The sequence below is a fragment of the Nesoenas mayeri genome (assembly GCF_963082525.1).
Source record: "Nesoenas mayeri genome assembly, chromosome: 8".
Lineage (NCBI taxonomy): Eukaryota > Metazoa > Chordata > Aves > Columbiformes > Columbidae > Nesoenas > Nesoenas mayeri.
The window spans coordinates 13,567,028-13,583,317 of NC_137554.1; the positions used below are offsets into that span (position 1 = coordinate 13,567,028).

General features: G+C 37.4%; 1 protein-coding gene across 1 annotated transcript in view; it reads right to left on the bottom strand.

Moving 5' to 3' along the window:
- Positions 1-777: 777 nt before the first annotated feature.
- Positions 778-16,290, bottom strand: part of PLPPR5 (phospholipid phosphatase related 5) — a gene marked incomplete at both ends in the record, with an annotated part of 42,527 nt that continues 27,014 nt past the window's right edge. The window contains 3 exons of the mRNA XM_080349255.1: positions 778-810; positions 9,516-9,635; positions 11,330-11,506. Of these exons, the coding sequence (XP_080205381.1) occupies positions 778-810; positions 9,516-9,635; positions 11,330-11,506 (330 nt within the window). The remainder of the gene's footprint in view (positions 811-9,515; positions 9,636-11,329; positions 11,507-16,290) is intronic.

Here is a 16,290-nt window from a genome sequence, read left to right on the forward strand (position 1 = left end):
CAGATATGCTGAGCTAAGAATTGAGCCTTTAACTTTCCATGGGATATCATTAGTAATAAAGAATATATCAATGATCAAACTTTCTATATTATTTTCATTTCTTTTAACCTAGATACATATATATCATCCAAGACATTCAAGAACTACAAAACAACAGTTCTACTACAATTATGTCAGGAAAATATCCAAATAAATAAACTTTTAATTATGATACAATACTTATTACAGTAAAAATTGGCATTTTTTTTCTCTTCAAAAGCAGAAGCACCAGTCTTACATATAACATACTGTTTGAATGATATCTTACATGGAATACAGCATAATACAATGTGCAAACAGCATTTTCATACAGAACATAATATTTGTCTAGTTTTTATACACTGAAATTGCCTCAAATGGAAACAAGATCATGCTGAATTAAAAATGTAGATTTTAAAAACTCAAAGTCAAATCAAAATATGAAGTACTGTTGGAATAGGTACATGAACCATTAAAAACAATGAGAAGCCAAAACAGAGGGTATTGTCAGATAAATATAATTAGTGCTCAGTTTGCCCCATTCCATCAAAAAGTAAACAGTTACTATTTTTGCTTGAAAGTAAAGTGACGTTCTAATATTTAAGAATTCTTCAAAATGTTGGTATCATTTTAATGATGTAAAAATCAAGTCAGAAATAGGACTTCTAAAAATTTCTTATTTTGATACACTGCAATTATCATGTGTGGGCTGTGAAAAGAGATGAAGTCCAATGGAGTGAATACACATCAGCGTCAACATCATGTGACTTCTGCAAAGGCCGTGATGTGGTTCTACGAGTTAAAGGAAAAACAAACAGATAAAAACCCAGAAACCACACAGATAAATATCAGCGCTCTTGTGAAAATGTTTGCCTCCTGTGCTTCAGGGACAGCCTTATACTTGGAGACTATTGCAGGATGATGTAAATAAAACTGGTTTTCACTGCAGTGCTCTCACTCCCACAGAAATTCTTTGGTAACTGCTGAAAGACTGCATACCTAAGTACGCTGAACAAAGTGATTAGGTGTGATGGTTCTACAAATTTTAGTTTTCAATTGAGTTTTTAAAATTAAGTAACAATGTGAATAATTGAGTAAGTGGTACTTTTATTCCTACCTTATTCATAATTAAAAGCAAAATTCCTAGAAACTAAAGTGGTAGTTTCTGACAGATTATAGTCTTCTATTTCAGTGTTCATACCATTTTAATGTTGCACTTTTTTAAAGATTCATTGCTCCTCATGAGTTTGATGGCACAGAATCAAATGGTGAAATGCTACAACAAAATTGCATTTAGCAGTTGAGAGCTTATATTCAAAATTTCATTTTTTCAGAATCACTGCAGTGTCCTCTTCATTTGCAATGCTATTCTCCTCTTCCCTTCAATGGGATGATTCTTATGAACTCAAAGGTGTGTATCAGAATGTGGATATGCTGCACGTGACTCTACACATTAAAACTGCGGCATCCCAAAGAGCTTTGCTATTTTTTCATGCTCTAACCCTAAGCAAGTGCCTCTGCAAGCATTTGGTAGGTGAAGACTCAACTGCACAGTGATGTGCAGGACCCAAAGGAATGGTACATTCTCTTCAGACACACAGTACCCTTGACTGCCACCAATTTTATAAAACATGCAATGTGTAAAATTAATAAAGGGAATCTTGACATTAAGTCATGTGTTTGTTGCCCAGCACAAAAATGCACAGAGGGCAATAATACCAGGCAAAGCACTGCAGATTTCTCTGATCACCTCCCCTCCTGGAGCAGACCAAAGTCAGAAGGGAGGAGGAGTAAGCTGAAGAGGAGGAGGGATGTAGATAACTTATGGACAGTAGGATAGAACTCCCTTTTTTGTCCTGCTTACAGGAAGCTGTTCTAAGTCCTTCAGAAAAATCCCTTATCACATAACATAGAAAGTGCTGAAGAGAAACAGTGGTCACCACACAAGTTTCTATTTCTCAGTTCTTTAAACTATCTGGATATTTGTCTATCAGTCTGTGTGGCAGGAGGCATCTTTGATTTTCCCACTGCAGAAAGGAATTTAGAAGCACCTTGAGTGGAAGCACAGGAGATCTGCCTCTTATTTCCCCCCCTTCAAACATGCTGTCAGCTTTGCTTCCTCTCTCACTGTGCCATAACTGCACTGTGCCCAGAGAAGGGGCTCTCTTCCCCCTCCCCTGTATATGCATTTTAGCTCTAGTCTTGCTTTATTTTATGACAGCTTTCATAAGAGACCACCACCAAACAGTAAGCATCTATGTACATTCATCTCCAAACTAGAATGAATACATTTTAAGTAAATAACAATGATTAAACCACAGCCAGCAGATTTTTTTAAAAAGCATTAGATAAAGAATCCGTGTGCAACTTTCTGCGAAAATATTTTTAGTAAACAATATTAGCAAATGTCATTGTTTCCAGATTTTGATTTTGCAGGAGAAAAAGCAAAATTAGATTTTCTAATTAGAAAAGAAAACATTCACGTTTCAAAGCCTTTTAGTTGTCAGGCCATCTTCTGCCTTCAGTACAGGAAGGACAATACATTGGGCAACCTCAACGGCTCTGGAGGCGCTGTGAGGTTATTATGACATTTTCTTACACAGTGTTTATTTTCTCTTATTTTGACTTGAATATTATCCTGTCAACTTAAGCCAGCACCACTCTAAAATTATTCACTTTGTTGATAAGTAAGATGGTTTAAAAATGAGGAATTCTGAGGAAAAAAAATTCCTCGTTACTTATTCTAATAAATTCTTTCAGGTCCTGTTACATGCTACTTCTTTCTCTAAGTGACACACATTTGTCTGTGATGCAGAGAACCAAATGCTCTTTCATTTGGCATTAATTCAGGGCTGGGTAACTATTACTTAGGAAAGGAGAATGTGGTTCACGCTCCTGCCAGCTATACTTTCCAAATGAGCAGGTCAACATCCTTGGAAGGACATGCAGATCATGGCATATAATAACACAGAAGAAAATCCCGCTTCCTCAATAAACTCTCAGAGAGACCTATTAAGCCACCGATTGCAGAGCTATTGATTTGAACCTTAGTGAAGACTTGTCAATTCATTTTCAACAGACTCAGCAGGGTGATGCATAACTAGGTCAAAATTAATCACTTGCTGATGGGCAAGAATCACTAATACAGATTCATGCAACTGTCTGAGTTATTCATGCTTTTTCATATGTTATCGTCTCTGACTAGAAATAAGTCTTGCTGAGACTCTTTACAGGAAAAAAAAAACCACAACACACACACACAAAAAAAACACACCAAAAAAATAAACCACACACACACAAAAAAAGCAACCAAAAAAACCACACCAAACAACAAAACAACAACCAAACAGCATCCCTTTTGAATAACTGCATTTCATTTCTCTTACCATACTCTTTTGCTTCTGCTTAGATTTACTGTGACAAAGTTCAGTGTGAGATACAAACCACTATCAGCACACAAATTCACACAGATGCAGGAAACAAGCAAAAAGCCATGCACTGCAGCTCAGCTCCTCCAACTCCATGGGAAATGATTTTCCCTATAGTACGCAAAAGAATTAGAATGTGCTGAGGGTCTGCTCAATGGCAGCAGTTTCACAGACAGGCATGCCAACTTTTGTACGATTCATTCTAAACTGACAGGATCAGCTTGGTGTCAGCAGCACATGGACAAAGCATGCTTCACGGCTGTGCTCTCACACCGCTAACAGGACAATGAAAGCTAGAGGCTAAGCCTTGAGTGCAGATTTCTGGGGGAAAATGAGCCATACCTGTATCTCTTCTGTTAATATTTTAATTCATTGCTGTTTATAAGTGATTCTATAATGTTAAAGCATTGAAAAAAAATCTATGACAACTCTTTTTGTGGTTTGCAGTTTTCGTTATATATATTAAATATTTTTTACCTGACATTTTTTTGTTCTGCTCTCATGAATAAAGTTAGAAATATTCAAAAATAAGTCATCATCCCAAAAAAGATTTCTCAATTTTTGAAAACAGGAATTTGAAAAATTGTTTATAGTACTCCACACAGTGGAGTTTCTTTTATTAAAAGAAATAGAAAGTACTACTGTAGTAGTTCAGGAAAATGATAATTTATCATACATTAATGTTATAATACAGGTCGCCGGGTCAGCAAAGTCTGTTTTATGCTTTTACTGGCCAAATGACATTTTTAGAGATAAGACTGAGTTCAAGTGAAATTCCCCATTTAAAACATTGAAGACCTGCACAGAACGCTGCTGCCACACTGCATCTGCCCGTGCTTCAGTTCCACACACAAACACTCGTGTGCGCTCTTGCACACATCCACTTATTGCCTTCGATGAAGATGTTCAAAACAGTCCATTCCTGATATCCAGGAGAAGAATCTAGTGATGCGTGCTTTGAGGGACCTTTGTTGTAAAGTATCTTCTTGATTGTTACTAATACCTTGATTCTGTAACACCTACAACATGTATATTTGAGGAGTCACACTAAATATATTGTCCCTTTTCCTACGTTTAAGTATTATTTTATCTGAATGCTTTATGTGATCACAGTTTGCATTCACACAGAAACAATTCTTGTACAATCCCCCAGAAGTAGATTTAAGCAGACGAGTAGGACCTGAACTCAATTTCAAATACTTGACATTCAAACAAAATTGCTTATGGTCTTTTATGAGCTGCCTCTCCTGGGTATGTGTTTCTGTGCATGAAACAACGTTGTATTGTATCTCCTTTAACATACTGTATTATCAAGGGAGAACGATTATGACAACAGAAATCTGAAAATCTCCCTGCAAGCTAACATAAGCACGTGGACTCTAGTCAGCCTGTCCCAGAGATACCCATACATGCACTAAAACATGGTCTGTATGGAAACCTATGCACACCTTTGGACATCAAGCACAGCAGTACTTGGATACTTCTGATCTAAAACATTTTCAAGGAACAGAAATAGATACAAAGCCTCTCCCCTGTTTGCCTATAGTATGATGAGCTAAAACATCTCTGTGTTCTGCTCTCAGCCTGTGAGCTCAGTGACAGGCCACCAGTCTGCCTAGAGAGCCCAGGGACTCCCCAGGCCATGCTGGGTGTACACAGGTGCACGCACCACTGAAAGGCTTCTTACTACCAAAATACATAAGACCAAGGAAAAAGCAGTAACGCTGAGAATTAAAATTAGAAATATCCTTTTCTGACACTGTGAAGAACCTATTCTATATCTCATGAATAATCAAGATAGAGTAAATAGAAAAAAAAACATTATTTACTAAAAACAGAAGGGGTAAGCTTCCCCAGTCTTAAAATAGTATCAAGATCCATTGCAATATCTATACTTACTGTTGTTAAAATGTTTTATCACCACCATTACCTTTGGCATGCACACAAAAGAACCAAGAATTACAGTGTCAAACCCAACAAGATTTTTGAGACAATCAACCCTGATAGTCACTAGCAATTGGTTAGGCAACAGGAGTGTTACATATTGTGAGAGGAATTCTAAATGCTTATCACCATTAAAAGTTAGAAATGGCTGTGCTTGACAGAGAGGAGAGACACTCTAACCTAAAGACCCTGAACTATCTGTTTCTAGTTCATAGTCATGCTGGAGAGTCACTCCTGTGGGTGGAGTACAAGAAACCTCATTGCAACAAGGAATGGTGCCTGTGTTTGGGGACATGGTTTGGGCATTGCTGACAGAAGTAGTACTAACCAGGAACACCAAGCAGAGGCTTTGGGGATAAATGCAGCTTAGCTGTCAAACAGAGCACAGCAGAGAACCCACTGTGCAAATAATGTTGAACAGCTACAGAAAGTACTGATCATCTGACACAGTAATCATCTCACAGGAGACAAACCATAGTGCTTCTCCTAAACCCAACACTTCCTTCTAAAACCTCTAACCTCAGCATTCTATCTACTGCCTCAATTAGTCCTAAAATGCTCCCTTAGCATTTGCTTTTTTTAAAGCTAGAATAGTAATTTGTTAAAAAAGACTAGGAGAGTCAGCAACTACTACGGGACGTGTATGAGCCCTCTGTAAGCCCTGGCCAATTTCAGGTGACTTTAGTATGAAATAACATCAGTCTCCCCTGAAACAGGAAAAAATAGTTTATGACTGCACTGGACGAAGTTGAACTTTAAACTCTTCCAGGTACCACGAGAATATTCCTATTTCCCAGTAACTCTTGCAAAAGAACAGGAATCTCTAACCTTGTCCGCGGTAAGAAGAGAGCCAGCTAACTGCAACATGAATTGTCTTGTAAGAGATGAAGAAGGTCAGAGACAGGAGAGAAAAAGGAGCAGATGGATGAGTGATGAGGTTTCTTGGCTTTCATTCTTCTCATTAATTCTGAGGATGAATGTAGTTAAGGTGAAAGCAATAAGTCTGCATTGCTGAGCCAGCTCTGGCAAGGGTTCTTCAAGGAGACACTGTAACTATATGGCTCATTTGAGTGCATGAGAAGTGGATACCCATGCAGAACAGCTTAATCATCTGCATGCACCACAATTAAACAGAAGTGTCATGCAAAAATGATCTACCCTCATCATTAACCAACAGCAGCTCAATTCAGAATATTACAAGTACACATATTACTATTTAAGTGCACTTCAAATGTAGCTCTTGACCTCCACCAGATCTCAGACAGTGGCAACACGGACAGCATGCAAAGCATGCCAAGAGCATTCGTTCTCCAGCAGGAAAAAGCACTGGAATAGCAAGTAGCAGATCGGGAAACACAAAAATAAGGTGCTTGGAGGTCTGTGTGATGCACAATGTGTTTATTCATTTACAGGTAAATTTATAACAAAATTGCGATGTCTGAGGTCCCATCTGGTAGGCATTTCTAATTAATTCATTCTTTAAGACAGCATCTTTGAATTGCTCGCTCCCAGACACACACATAGTTCTTATTTTTAAATACCAATAACAGAGTTGCATTGTTTCATGCTTGCACTGTCTTAGCCCATTATAACTTCAGTCAGTCAGGATTTGTGCTACTCTTGGTGCTAATTTCTGACAGTAAGCTGACTTTAACACTGGCACAGGAGCTTGCACATTGAGAATAAGGAAAAACAGATTTAAAATAAGCCACATGTAAACATATGTGCTTTCAGAATATAGAACAGCCCTAACTGAGAGGTAGTGAAAAGTAACTTGCACATGGCTAAAGTAGGCAAAAGGCAAGTATCACACAAATTATTTAGCACCTCTCTCTCTCCAGAGAAGAGCAAAGGATGTAAAATAAGAAGGGAGTTAAAAGGAAAAAAAATAAGTTAATAATTCTTGTAGTGATGGTAGTTAATTGAAATGGTTCAATTTAGACCTTTGTTCCACATAAGTATTACTCTTCATGCCTTTTATTTAACAGGGCCCAGCTTCTATCTAAAACTTTAGACTAAACATTAAAAAAAAAAAAAAGTCCACAAAAACTCAACATCTGAAGCACTCACATGTAAGTAATTTTTTCATCAATTATTTGCTACTTCAAATTTAAACTTTCTGAGGGTGGAAACAGGAGAAAGCATTTCCCAACAAATAGCAAACTCCCATCTCTTCCTCTCTGTCTGGAAAGAAGAAAGGCTTTGCAACATAGACAAAGATGAACCCACACACTGAGATATCACCAAGGCCACCCTGCTGGCGGTCTTCAATATAATTATCCAGAGAGAAGTTCCATGACAGCAAACAACTACCTTCTACTGTCATGTGAATATGGGTTCAAAGGAAATATGTTCTTTCATATAATAAGAGACCTTGGCAGTTCACAAACGTGAACTCAAGCAAAGCAAACATTCCTGCCACCACCTTTCACACTCTCCCAAAGTTTTCCCCACAATATCTCAATCAAACCTAGGTCAATTCTGAGAAAAAGAACAGTGTTCATCATGAGTGAGGGTGTCAAATCAGGTAGAAACACTAAGTTAACATGATCTCTTTTTTCCCCAAAAGGAAAAAAAAAATTCAACAGCCAGATAATGAGCATTTATTGCCTATGATGGCTTTTGAGCCACAGAAATGGCTTCTGCTGCAGGAGAGCCTAGCACATAAATAAGACATGCTCTTATTCATGTGATACGTCCTAGGCCAAGTGACATCTTGTTTTGTTTTGACATTTTACAGAAAGTTTACTGAATGGATTATTTTGAAGATACACATTCATCATCTAAACACTTGTTCAAGCAAATTAGACTCTGACCTCCTTATGACAACATATCAGCAGAAGTAGCTTAGACATATTTGGTTCAAAAAGGCGTGTTAGATCATTCTCAAAAGAAATCTTCTTTCCCTTCAGGGAAAGGCAAAACAAACCCAGGGCTAGCAGCCATTCTTATACAAGGACAACTCCCGCCTCTTCCAAGTGACTAAGAAAGACTGGGAAGTGGTTAAAAACATTTCTTATGTTTAATATCAAAAAATGTAAGTTATAATTTGGAGTTAAAAGAATGCCATAGAAACATACTTTTGGTCCCCTTCCCAGTATAGAGTTGTTCACTATCTTCGAACATGGGCATAACATGGGAAATTTTAACAAATAATGACGGATAAAGTAATTAGAAAAAAGTTGAATTGCTTTCATACTTTGCATTAGTAGTTCAAACCTTCCCCCAGTAAAAACGCCTAACATGTTTTCTTCATGTGGTTATGCTATCTATTTCAGTGTTTGTTTGCTCCCAAAATTGTTCAGACATAATCTTATCTAACACTTACATACTAAAGGTTCATCTTCAAAAAACGCAACTTTTTGTTACAGGAAACCACAATAAATTTTAAATACATCACAATACTTACTCATGCAAATTCAGGAGACTTACTCAGGCATATTCAGGAGACTATCACTAGCAAGTCCTAGCCCAAAATCCCATTTGCTTTGGCAAGAGATGATGGCTTTTGCGCAATTACCGTATGTCCCATGTTACTTGTTACTCTCTACTATCATCACATTCATTAAGCTGTTTGCCCCACTAGTGCAGATGTCAGATCCTCAGCATTTCCAAATGGGTGCCCTGCCCTGAGGCCAGCACGTACCTGATGATAAAAACCCCATAGTTGATCCACAAGGGACTGAACCCCATGCTCTACACTACCCTGGGGACATACCCCAAAGAAACAGGATAAATGCCACTTGTACCTGAATGACAAAACCCTTGGATTCAGGGGTTAGATTTTCTTTCTGAGCACTTCAAGCTCCATGGACTCTCAGCCAAAGTGTTAATCAAACTTAACTGAGGAACACAAGGAAAGAGGGCCTCAGATCTACGCAGCCTGACTCCATGGACTTAGCAGTGGCTACAGCAGCAAACTGGACTGATATGCAGTGACTGGTCTTGGAGGTGACATGAAGAGTCTCCCAAGGAGTGTCTGAATTCTTCCCTTCTTTTTCCTTCACTGCCATCTTTCCTTACTTTAAATCTGATTACCTTGGCACTCTTGTCAAGATAGTTTAGGATCATCCTTCCAGGTAAATTACATTTTATTTAATTGTTTTTTAAAAAGTCAGACATTACCTTTTCTAAAGGGCTTTCTACTCGGGGTATGCTGATCATGGGCATCTGGGCCAGATTATCCATATGAGAATGTTCATGTTCTGGCTGACGTCCTCTGAAGTTATTTACCACACAGACAACCTAGAAGAGATTAGAAGATAAACAGAATAGCTAAGGAACAACTCATTTTTTGAGCTTTGATCCTGTCATACATAATTAGGCAGAACTGACACCAGCTTTAGTCACAGCTCACAGTAGAAACACAGAAATGTGAAGTTAATGTTTTACAGAAAATCCTTAATTAATATTTCAAGACAAAAGATTTTCAACCAATTTATTGTTACATCCATCATCTGAGAATCAAAAACCCCCCTATCTAAAAGCAAATCCATTACCTAAGCTGAATAATAGAATACCAATTATTAGCTGTGTCATGAATAGATGTCTAGAACACGTGCAGCAGAATATGGCAATAACCTTCAATTCCTATGAAAGGCCAGTACCATCTAAACTTCGAGCAGCCAAGACTTTCTCAAATAGAGAATAAGAAAGGGAGAACACGAAGGCAAGGATCATCCCCAAGTTTGAGCTAAACTCTAAACTGCTCAGGACAGCAGTGACTCTCCCACAAGGATATAGCAACATGATATATACCAGTTAGTGTTTCTACTAATTCAGACATACAGCCGAGCTGCAATGTTTGTCCATTGTATTTTCTTCACAACACAAAGAAATCGGATGTAATGCTACTAAAAGGAGTTTATGCAATATTTATCACAATATATCAGAAAAATGCTGAGACAGATTTCTTTTCTATTCTATTTTATTTTATGATTTTAGGGGCACAAACAGAATGGAAAAACTTCCTACAAATAATCAACCAAATTTATAATAAAAAATAAACAACTAAATTTATAAATCCTGGACATCTTGTATGGAAGGGAATATTTGGAAGTGCAAGCAGGTACATTTTACAGAAGACTGAAAGCTACAACTCACATTTCTCAGAGGAGAAAAAACACCCACCTCAACCATTACTGTGAGAGCTCTCAGCCAAGCCAAGTCTTCAGATCCAAGATCTTGAGATCAAGACCTTGAGATCCAAGAATCAAGCTCAAAAGTGTGTTCATGGGGAAAAATTTCAAAAGGTGTTTTTAGCACTATTACAAGCTGCCATGCAGACAAACCTGCAGGCAGTAAACAGCAGTGGCTATGCTATGCCATAGTCTTGCACTGAAGTTACCAGTGAAGGTAATTAATAGATTAGTGACAGCTTCATGACACAGATACTAGTCACTGTGAATTGTGACTAATGATCTGGTTTTGGAACACAATTCCAGAAAGAAAAAGGCTAAACAAGGATTTTTTGACACAGAATAACATAAAATTTCAATGCAAAATTGAATGAGAATGAAATAAATTCAATAAGGTTACTTTAAAGCCAAAGAAGAAATGCTACTTATTCTTTGATCAGTGTAGGTATTACTATACTGAATTTAATACTTTATTCTCAAAATCATAACTAGATGTTATCCTGAAAGATATAGAGTTGCTTAAAGGGGAGCTTGATGCAAAAATTATTGGTTGAAGTGCTACAATCTGGTTGATATGGAAGCCAAAAGAGGTAATTTGATCAATCCTTTCTAGACTTAACATTTCCAAGTGTATGTAAATATAACTAAGGAAACTGATATTTAATTAGAAACAAAAATTAAAAACACCTCTTCTGTCATTTAGTTGTCCGAAAAGTCAAGGCTGACAATATTTTTTAAGAGATACAAAGTTATACATTGACTTTTCAAACAGAAGTATTAATAGCATAGATATACACTTACCAAAAATACTGCTATAGATATTCCAATTACAAATCCTGCTATTACATCTGACCAGTGATTTCGATACTCTGCTACTCTGTTGATTCCAGTAAGGAAAGCCAAGCACATTAAGCCCAAACACAGAACGGGTTTTGCAAGCCTTGTTCCTCTGGCTTTTACTGTGTTGGTGATATACATCTGAAAATTAGAAAGGAAGAAAGCATAAGACTGATGGATATCTCCCACTAATTGGTGAATAAAATCTCTACATTTTGCTTGAATAGACTATATGTATTTGTCCTTTTTTTTTGGTGGGGGGGCAGGCGGCATGTAAAGAAACACGAAAGAGTGCTAGATAAAGTCATCACACCCTTTTCCTTGGGATATAGAAAAAGAATTAGACCATATAACAAAATTACATTTTATGTGAACCTGAAAAGCCCCCAAAAGAACAGGCGCATTACACAATCCTATCCTATCACTCCCAATCTATGTATTTATTCATGCATAGAGGTACAGAGACTGATCAAATTTTCACTGTGCAGTGTTGACAATAATAGAGAAAGATCTTTACCCTGAGAGGGGATACATCAAGGCCTTGTTTTTATTAGCAAATGTCTTTCCTCCTCATACACAACCCCTCCATGTGACTAACTAGAGACTTGTCAAAAAGCAGTGAAAATTAAGCTAAATGCCAGCATCTACTTTTATAAACAATGTGTGATAGTTTCAACCAGTGCTGAACTAATGCACCTCTGTACTTCACAGACAGTGACTGAGGATGTTCAGTACTAGTCACTCCCAGCACACAAACCAATCTAAATGCAGAACCTTTTATGCATCAAACTCCAACAAATCAATGTGCCCTGCTTGCAGGCTGACTCTCCCAGTGCAATAGGACTGAACTAAAAGCACCGCCTGATGACAGAGCAGCTCTTCTGCCCTAAGGATGCATTACTGACTACTAGGTTTAAGCCAGCGCTTTCCAAATTCTGATGGGTCAATGGAAGAAACGAATACCAAAGCTTTCAATTTTCATTTTGTTGAAAGTTCCCCCCCTGAAAAATTATACTTCAACTAACAAGATTTTTGAGGAAAAACTATTTACTTTCTGCAGAAGATATTTCTGCAAATTAAACCACTGAAACCTCTAAACCCTTCACATTTAGATCAAGAGTTGAAGTTTTCAGACTGAAGAGTGCAGATATTTTCTATGGAGTTTAACTAGAGAGTCAGAGTGTGTAACGCCATCCCTTTGAACTGCAAAGGGAAATGGATGAATCTGCATCAAAGAACCACTACCTTTTTGGCCAACAACTGGGCAGTCCTTTGTGGTTTTTTGTACTGTCTGAAACTTCAGCTGAATTTACTGTGCAATCAGTTATGAAGTGCTGCAATAATCCACTCAGGAAGAAGTTTAGGAAGTTATGATAAGTGAAGGAAGTAGTGGTCAGAGCTTGTCTGAAAAGAGCAACATCTGCCAGTAATTTTGTTCAAAACACTAGAGAAAGATCCACAGCATAGAGGACAAATCAAAGCTTAAGTTTAAAAATACTGCAACACATACATCTTCAGTGTACCTTATGTGATGAAAAGTAAACTAGTAGCAAGGTTTTAACTAATCCAGACAGAGCAAAGGTTTGGAAAAAAAAAAAATTGGGGGTGTATCTCCAAATCATATTTCTCCTCTCTTCTTCCTAGACCATTTAAGAAACAGTGTTTCTCCCTTTGCTGACTATCCTTTTAGTTTAGCTCATTCTATTTTTGCAGGCTCTCTTCAGTGAGTTACTCTTACCACATGGAACGCTGATAAAACAACTGTAACTTTAATTTCCAGCTTTTTAGCCCCACTGATTTTCTTAGGCTACAGAAAGAGTAGTGCATGCTGAGTTACTCGGCAACCCTCCATTTTAGTGAGTTTCACCATACTACAGGGTACACCACCTTTATCCACATTCACACATGTGAGAATGTCCAGTGCTGGGGAAAATATTCCAGTATTTTGAACATGCAGCAAGGTCATCAAATTTTAAGTACAGCTTGTGTGAAGTTGAAACAGGGAAGTTGGCAGGAAGCTATCCTGCATTTAATTCTGCTTTGTGGCATATTAAATCAAAATTACTATCAAGAAGGAAAAGTTAACTCAAAAAAGAGTGTAGTTTCCTTAAGGCAGGTCTTGATGTATTTCAGTTACCTACATCACCTGGTAATCACCAAAATGATAATGTCAATTTTTATGAAGTCAAAACACATTATAATATCAACACTTGCAACATTTTTAATATAAAGCTAAACTGAAAAGTGCTCTCCAGAATATTTTTGTAATCTTTTCACAATCAAGCATGTCCTTCAAATCCCTATTCAGACAAAGCACTTAGTAGGATGAACCAACTGCAGACTCACGCTGTGCCTCATGGAATAATAATGACCTCAATTTGCTGAGTCCCTTCCTACAAGTGCAGTCAAGATGATCATGCCTGGTCATCACGTTATTTACAATAACATGAGGGTTTTGCCAGCATAGGCACCATTTCTGTCTTTTCTTTAATAAACAAACATCACTGATGTTAAGAATAGACTAAAATATACATTAAAGAATCAATAGAAACAGGATAAACTGAAACAGTGTAGCAAAAACTCTGTATATTTGCAAAACTCTATATAGCAAAGGTAGACTCTTTCAAGGCAGGATTCATAGATGTCCATTTTTTAACTTGACCTCTTGTAGCTCTAGTACAATATATTAACACAGCCAACTCAGTCAAAGATCTGATTTGCATTAAACATGAAACATAATTAAGCAGTAGTTTTCTTCTTGATTCCGGAAGAAAAGCTATAAACCAGAACAGTCAGTAATTGACAAAGAATAAACCTCTTAAAAACATGACAGGATTTTTCTTCTCTTACTTTTCATAAATATTAAATGCAGTATCAACAAAGGAAAATAGCTCAGTGATTTAAAACAGTAGTGAGAATGAATGACAATATACATTCTTACATGGCTAAAGATGTTTACTGAACAAGTCCATCTCAGTTCCTTCTAAGAACAGAAGTTTGGAGAAAAGGAATCTAATTAAAGAAATCCTTTAACTTAGTCGACAACAAAACCAACAGCAGCTGGATTTTGTACGTAAGGTCAAGGATTGATACAGTAATTGGCATTAATTTTGCAGGCTGTACATTCTCCTGCAACATCAGATCAGCGGTGAATCTTCTCTTGAAGAACTGCTGCTATTGCTTTTCCTTTTCCCTGAAATAAGATTTTAGTATGAAAAGACAGAAAGAAGGTACCAGCAAGTAGACACTGTCAGAGTCATATAAGGAAGTCGATGTTATCTGACCGTTCTGTATAACAATCACTAGATTTGCACGAAAAGACAAACATTTCACCTTCAGTCTTCAAGATGCTGGAAGTGAAATCTTCAGAGAACCTCATAAATTGAAAGAAAAAACTTTAATTGAAGTTGTTTTGAAAATACGTATTTGAAAGAGTCAGAATCACCACCAAAGACAAAGCAACCTGTGAGATTCCTGACATGACTGTTTCAGATCGTAATATAAGGAACAATCATAGTGTTGGCACTTAACTTATACTGGGAAAGCTTTCAAAAGTGTCTTGTTGCAAATCTGACTCATGTGAATGATGTCCTAACTCTAGTGAAAAAAAAAAATATTCCAAAACATGTAAGAGAACAACAGCAATTGTATGTCAGTTGCAGGACAAAGTGGCCTCGTGGGCTGTGCTGCAAACTCTTCCTAGTCGTCTTCTTTCAGCTGTCTCTAGGCTCATCCACACCAACATCCATGCACACAAGCACACATGTAACAGGTCCCAGGGTCCCATTTTAGTTAAAGTGGAGCTAGTCATCAGTCTGGGTGCACCAGCTGGGAGGGAGGTTAATCTTCCCAGCTGATTTCATCAGCCTGGGACCCAAGGATATGGGGAGGAAGATCCTCTCTGTACTTGCTGTTTCATTCCTCCCTGAAGCAGATGGTCTGAGGGACGGACAAAGAGACAGACCAGTCCATTAGTGGGCAGAGAATAATGACTCATCAAGTGACAAGCAGAAAGAGGAATCACTGTACAGGCACCTATCCCAGGCAGTGCGCCAAATATGAAGTATTTCATGCTTTGTTTTGCTTTTATACTATGCTATCATTAAGGAAAGAGCCTGTAACTATTAAAGTAATATAAGTAATGTTACAGATGTTCTACCTGAGGAATGCACAACTTTCAATATTCATCATACCTACAAGAAAAGAGATACTTGGATATCAAAAAGCTGAAAAAGTAGTGGGCTATAGTGGATGGTAATCTATATCCAGATTCAATGTTAGAATCCTGTTTGACAATCTTCAGATTTCTTGATTAATAATTATTGGGTCAAACCATTTGTACATCAAACCACAGTCATATTCTCAAATCATCTAGGCCTTTCTGCAACTGCCCACTGAAGATTTTTTTTTAGTGCTTTTGAAGCCTCCTCTGTCTTTCTCCGTAAGTTTTGCAGTAGTTACTGATGACCCTAGACAAAAATTGGCTTTGAAAGTCAGGGGTCTGGTTTGGCAAATGGAAGAGAGAGAAAGCTTTAGAAATGCTGGATGTTTTCCACTATGAGATCACCACAGCTCTAACTCTAAACAACTGTAGAAGGAAAGAGGTATCTTTCAGTGTACCAGGACTGTTAGATACACCCAAATATTAATTAAAGCTGATTCAGTCTACAGATGTCATTATCTTGAGTAATTATACTGTAATGAAGAACTGACTGACAAGAAATATCTAGAGGTCTTTAGATAAATCCCTGGACTGAACTGTAATGTTCTTTTACTATCCAGCCTGAAAGTAACCAAAATACCCAATGTACAAAGCCCATGATATATGCTGTAAAATTAGAATCAAGGGATTCTTTCATTTGTTTCACCAAATACTGAAAAGAAATTCCACTCTCCTAATACTGCCGTTGAAAAGCAGCCAAAAA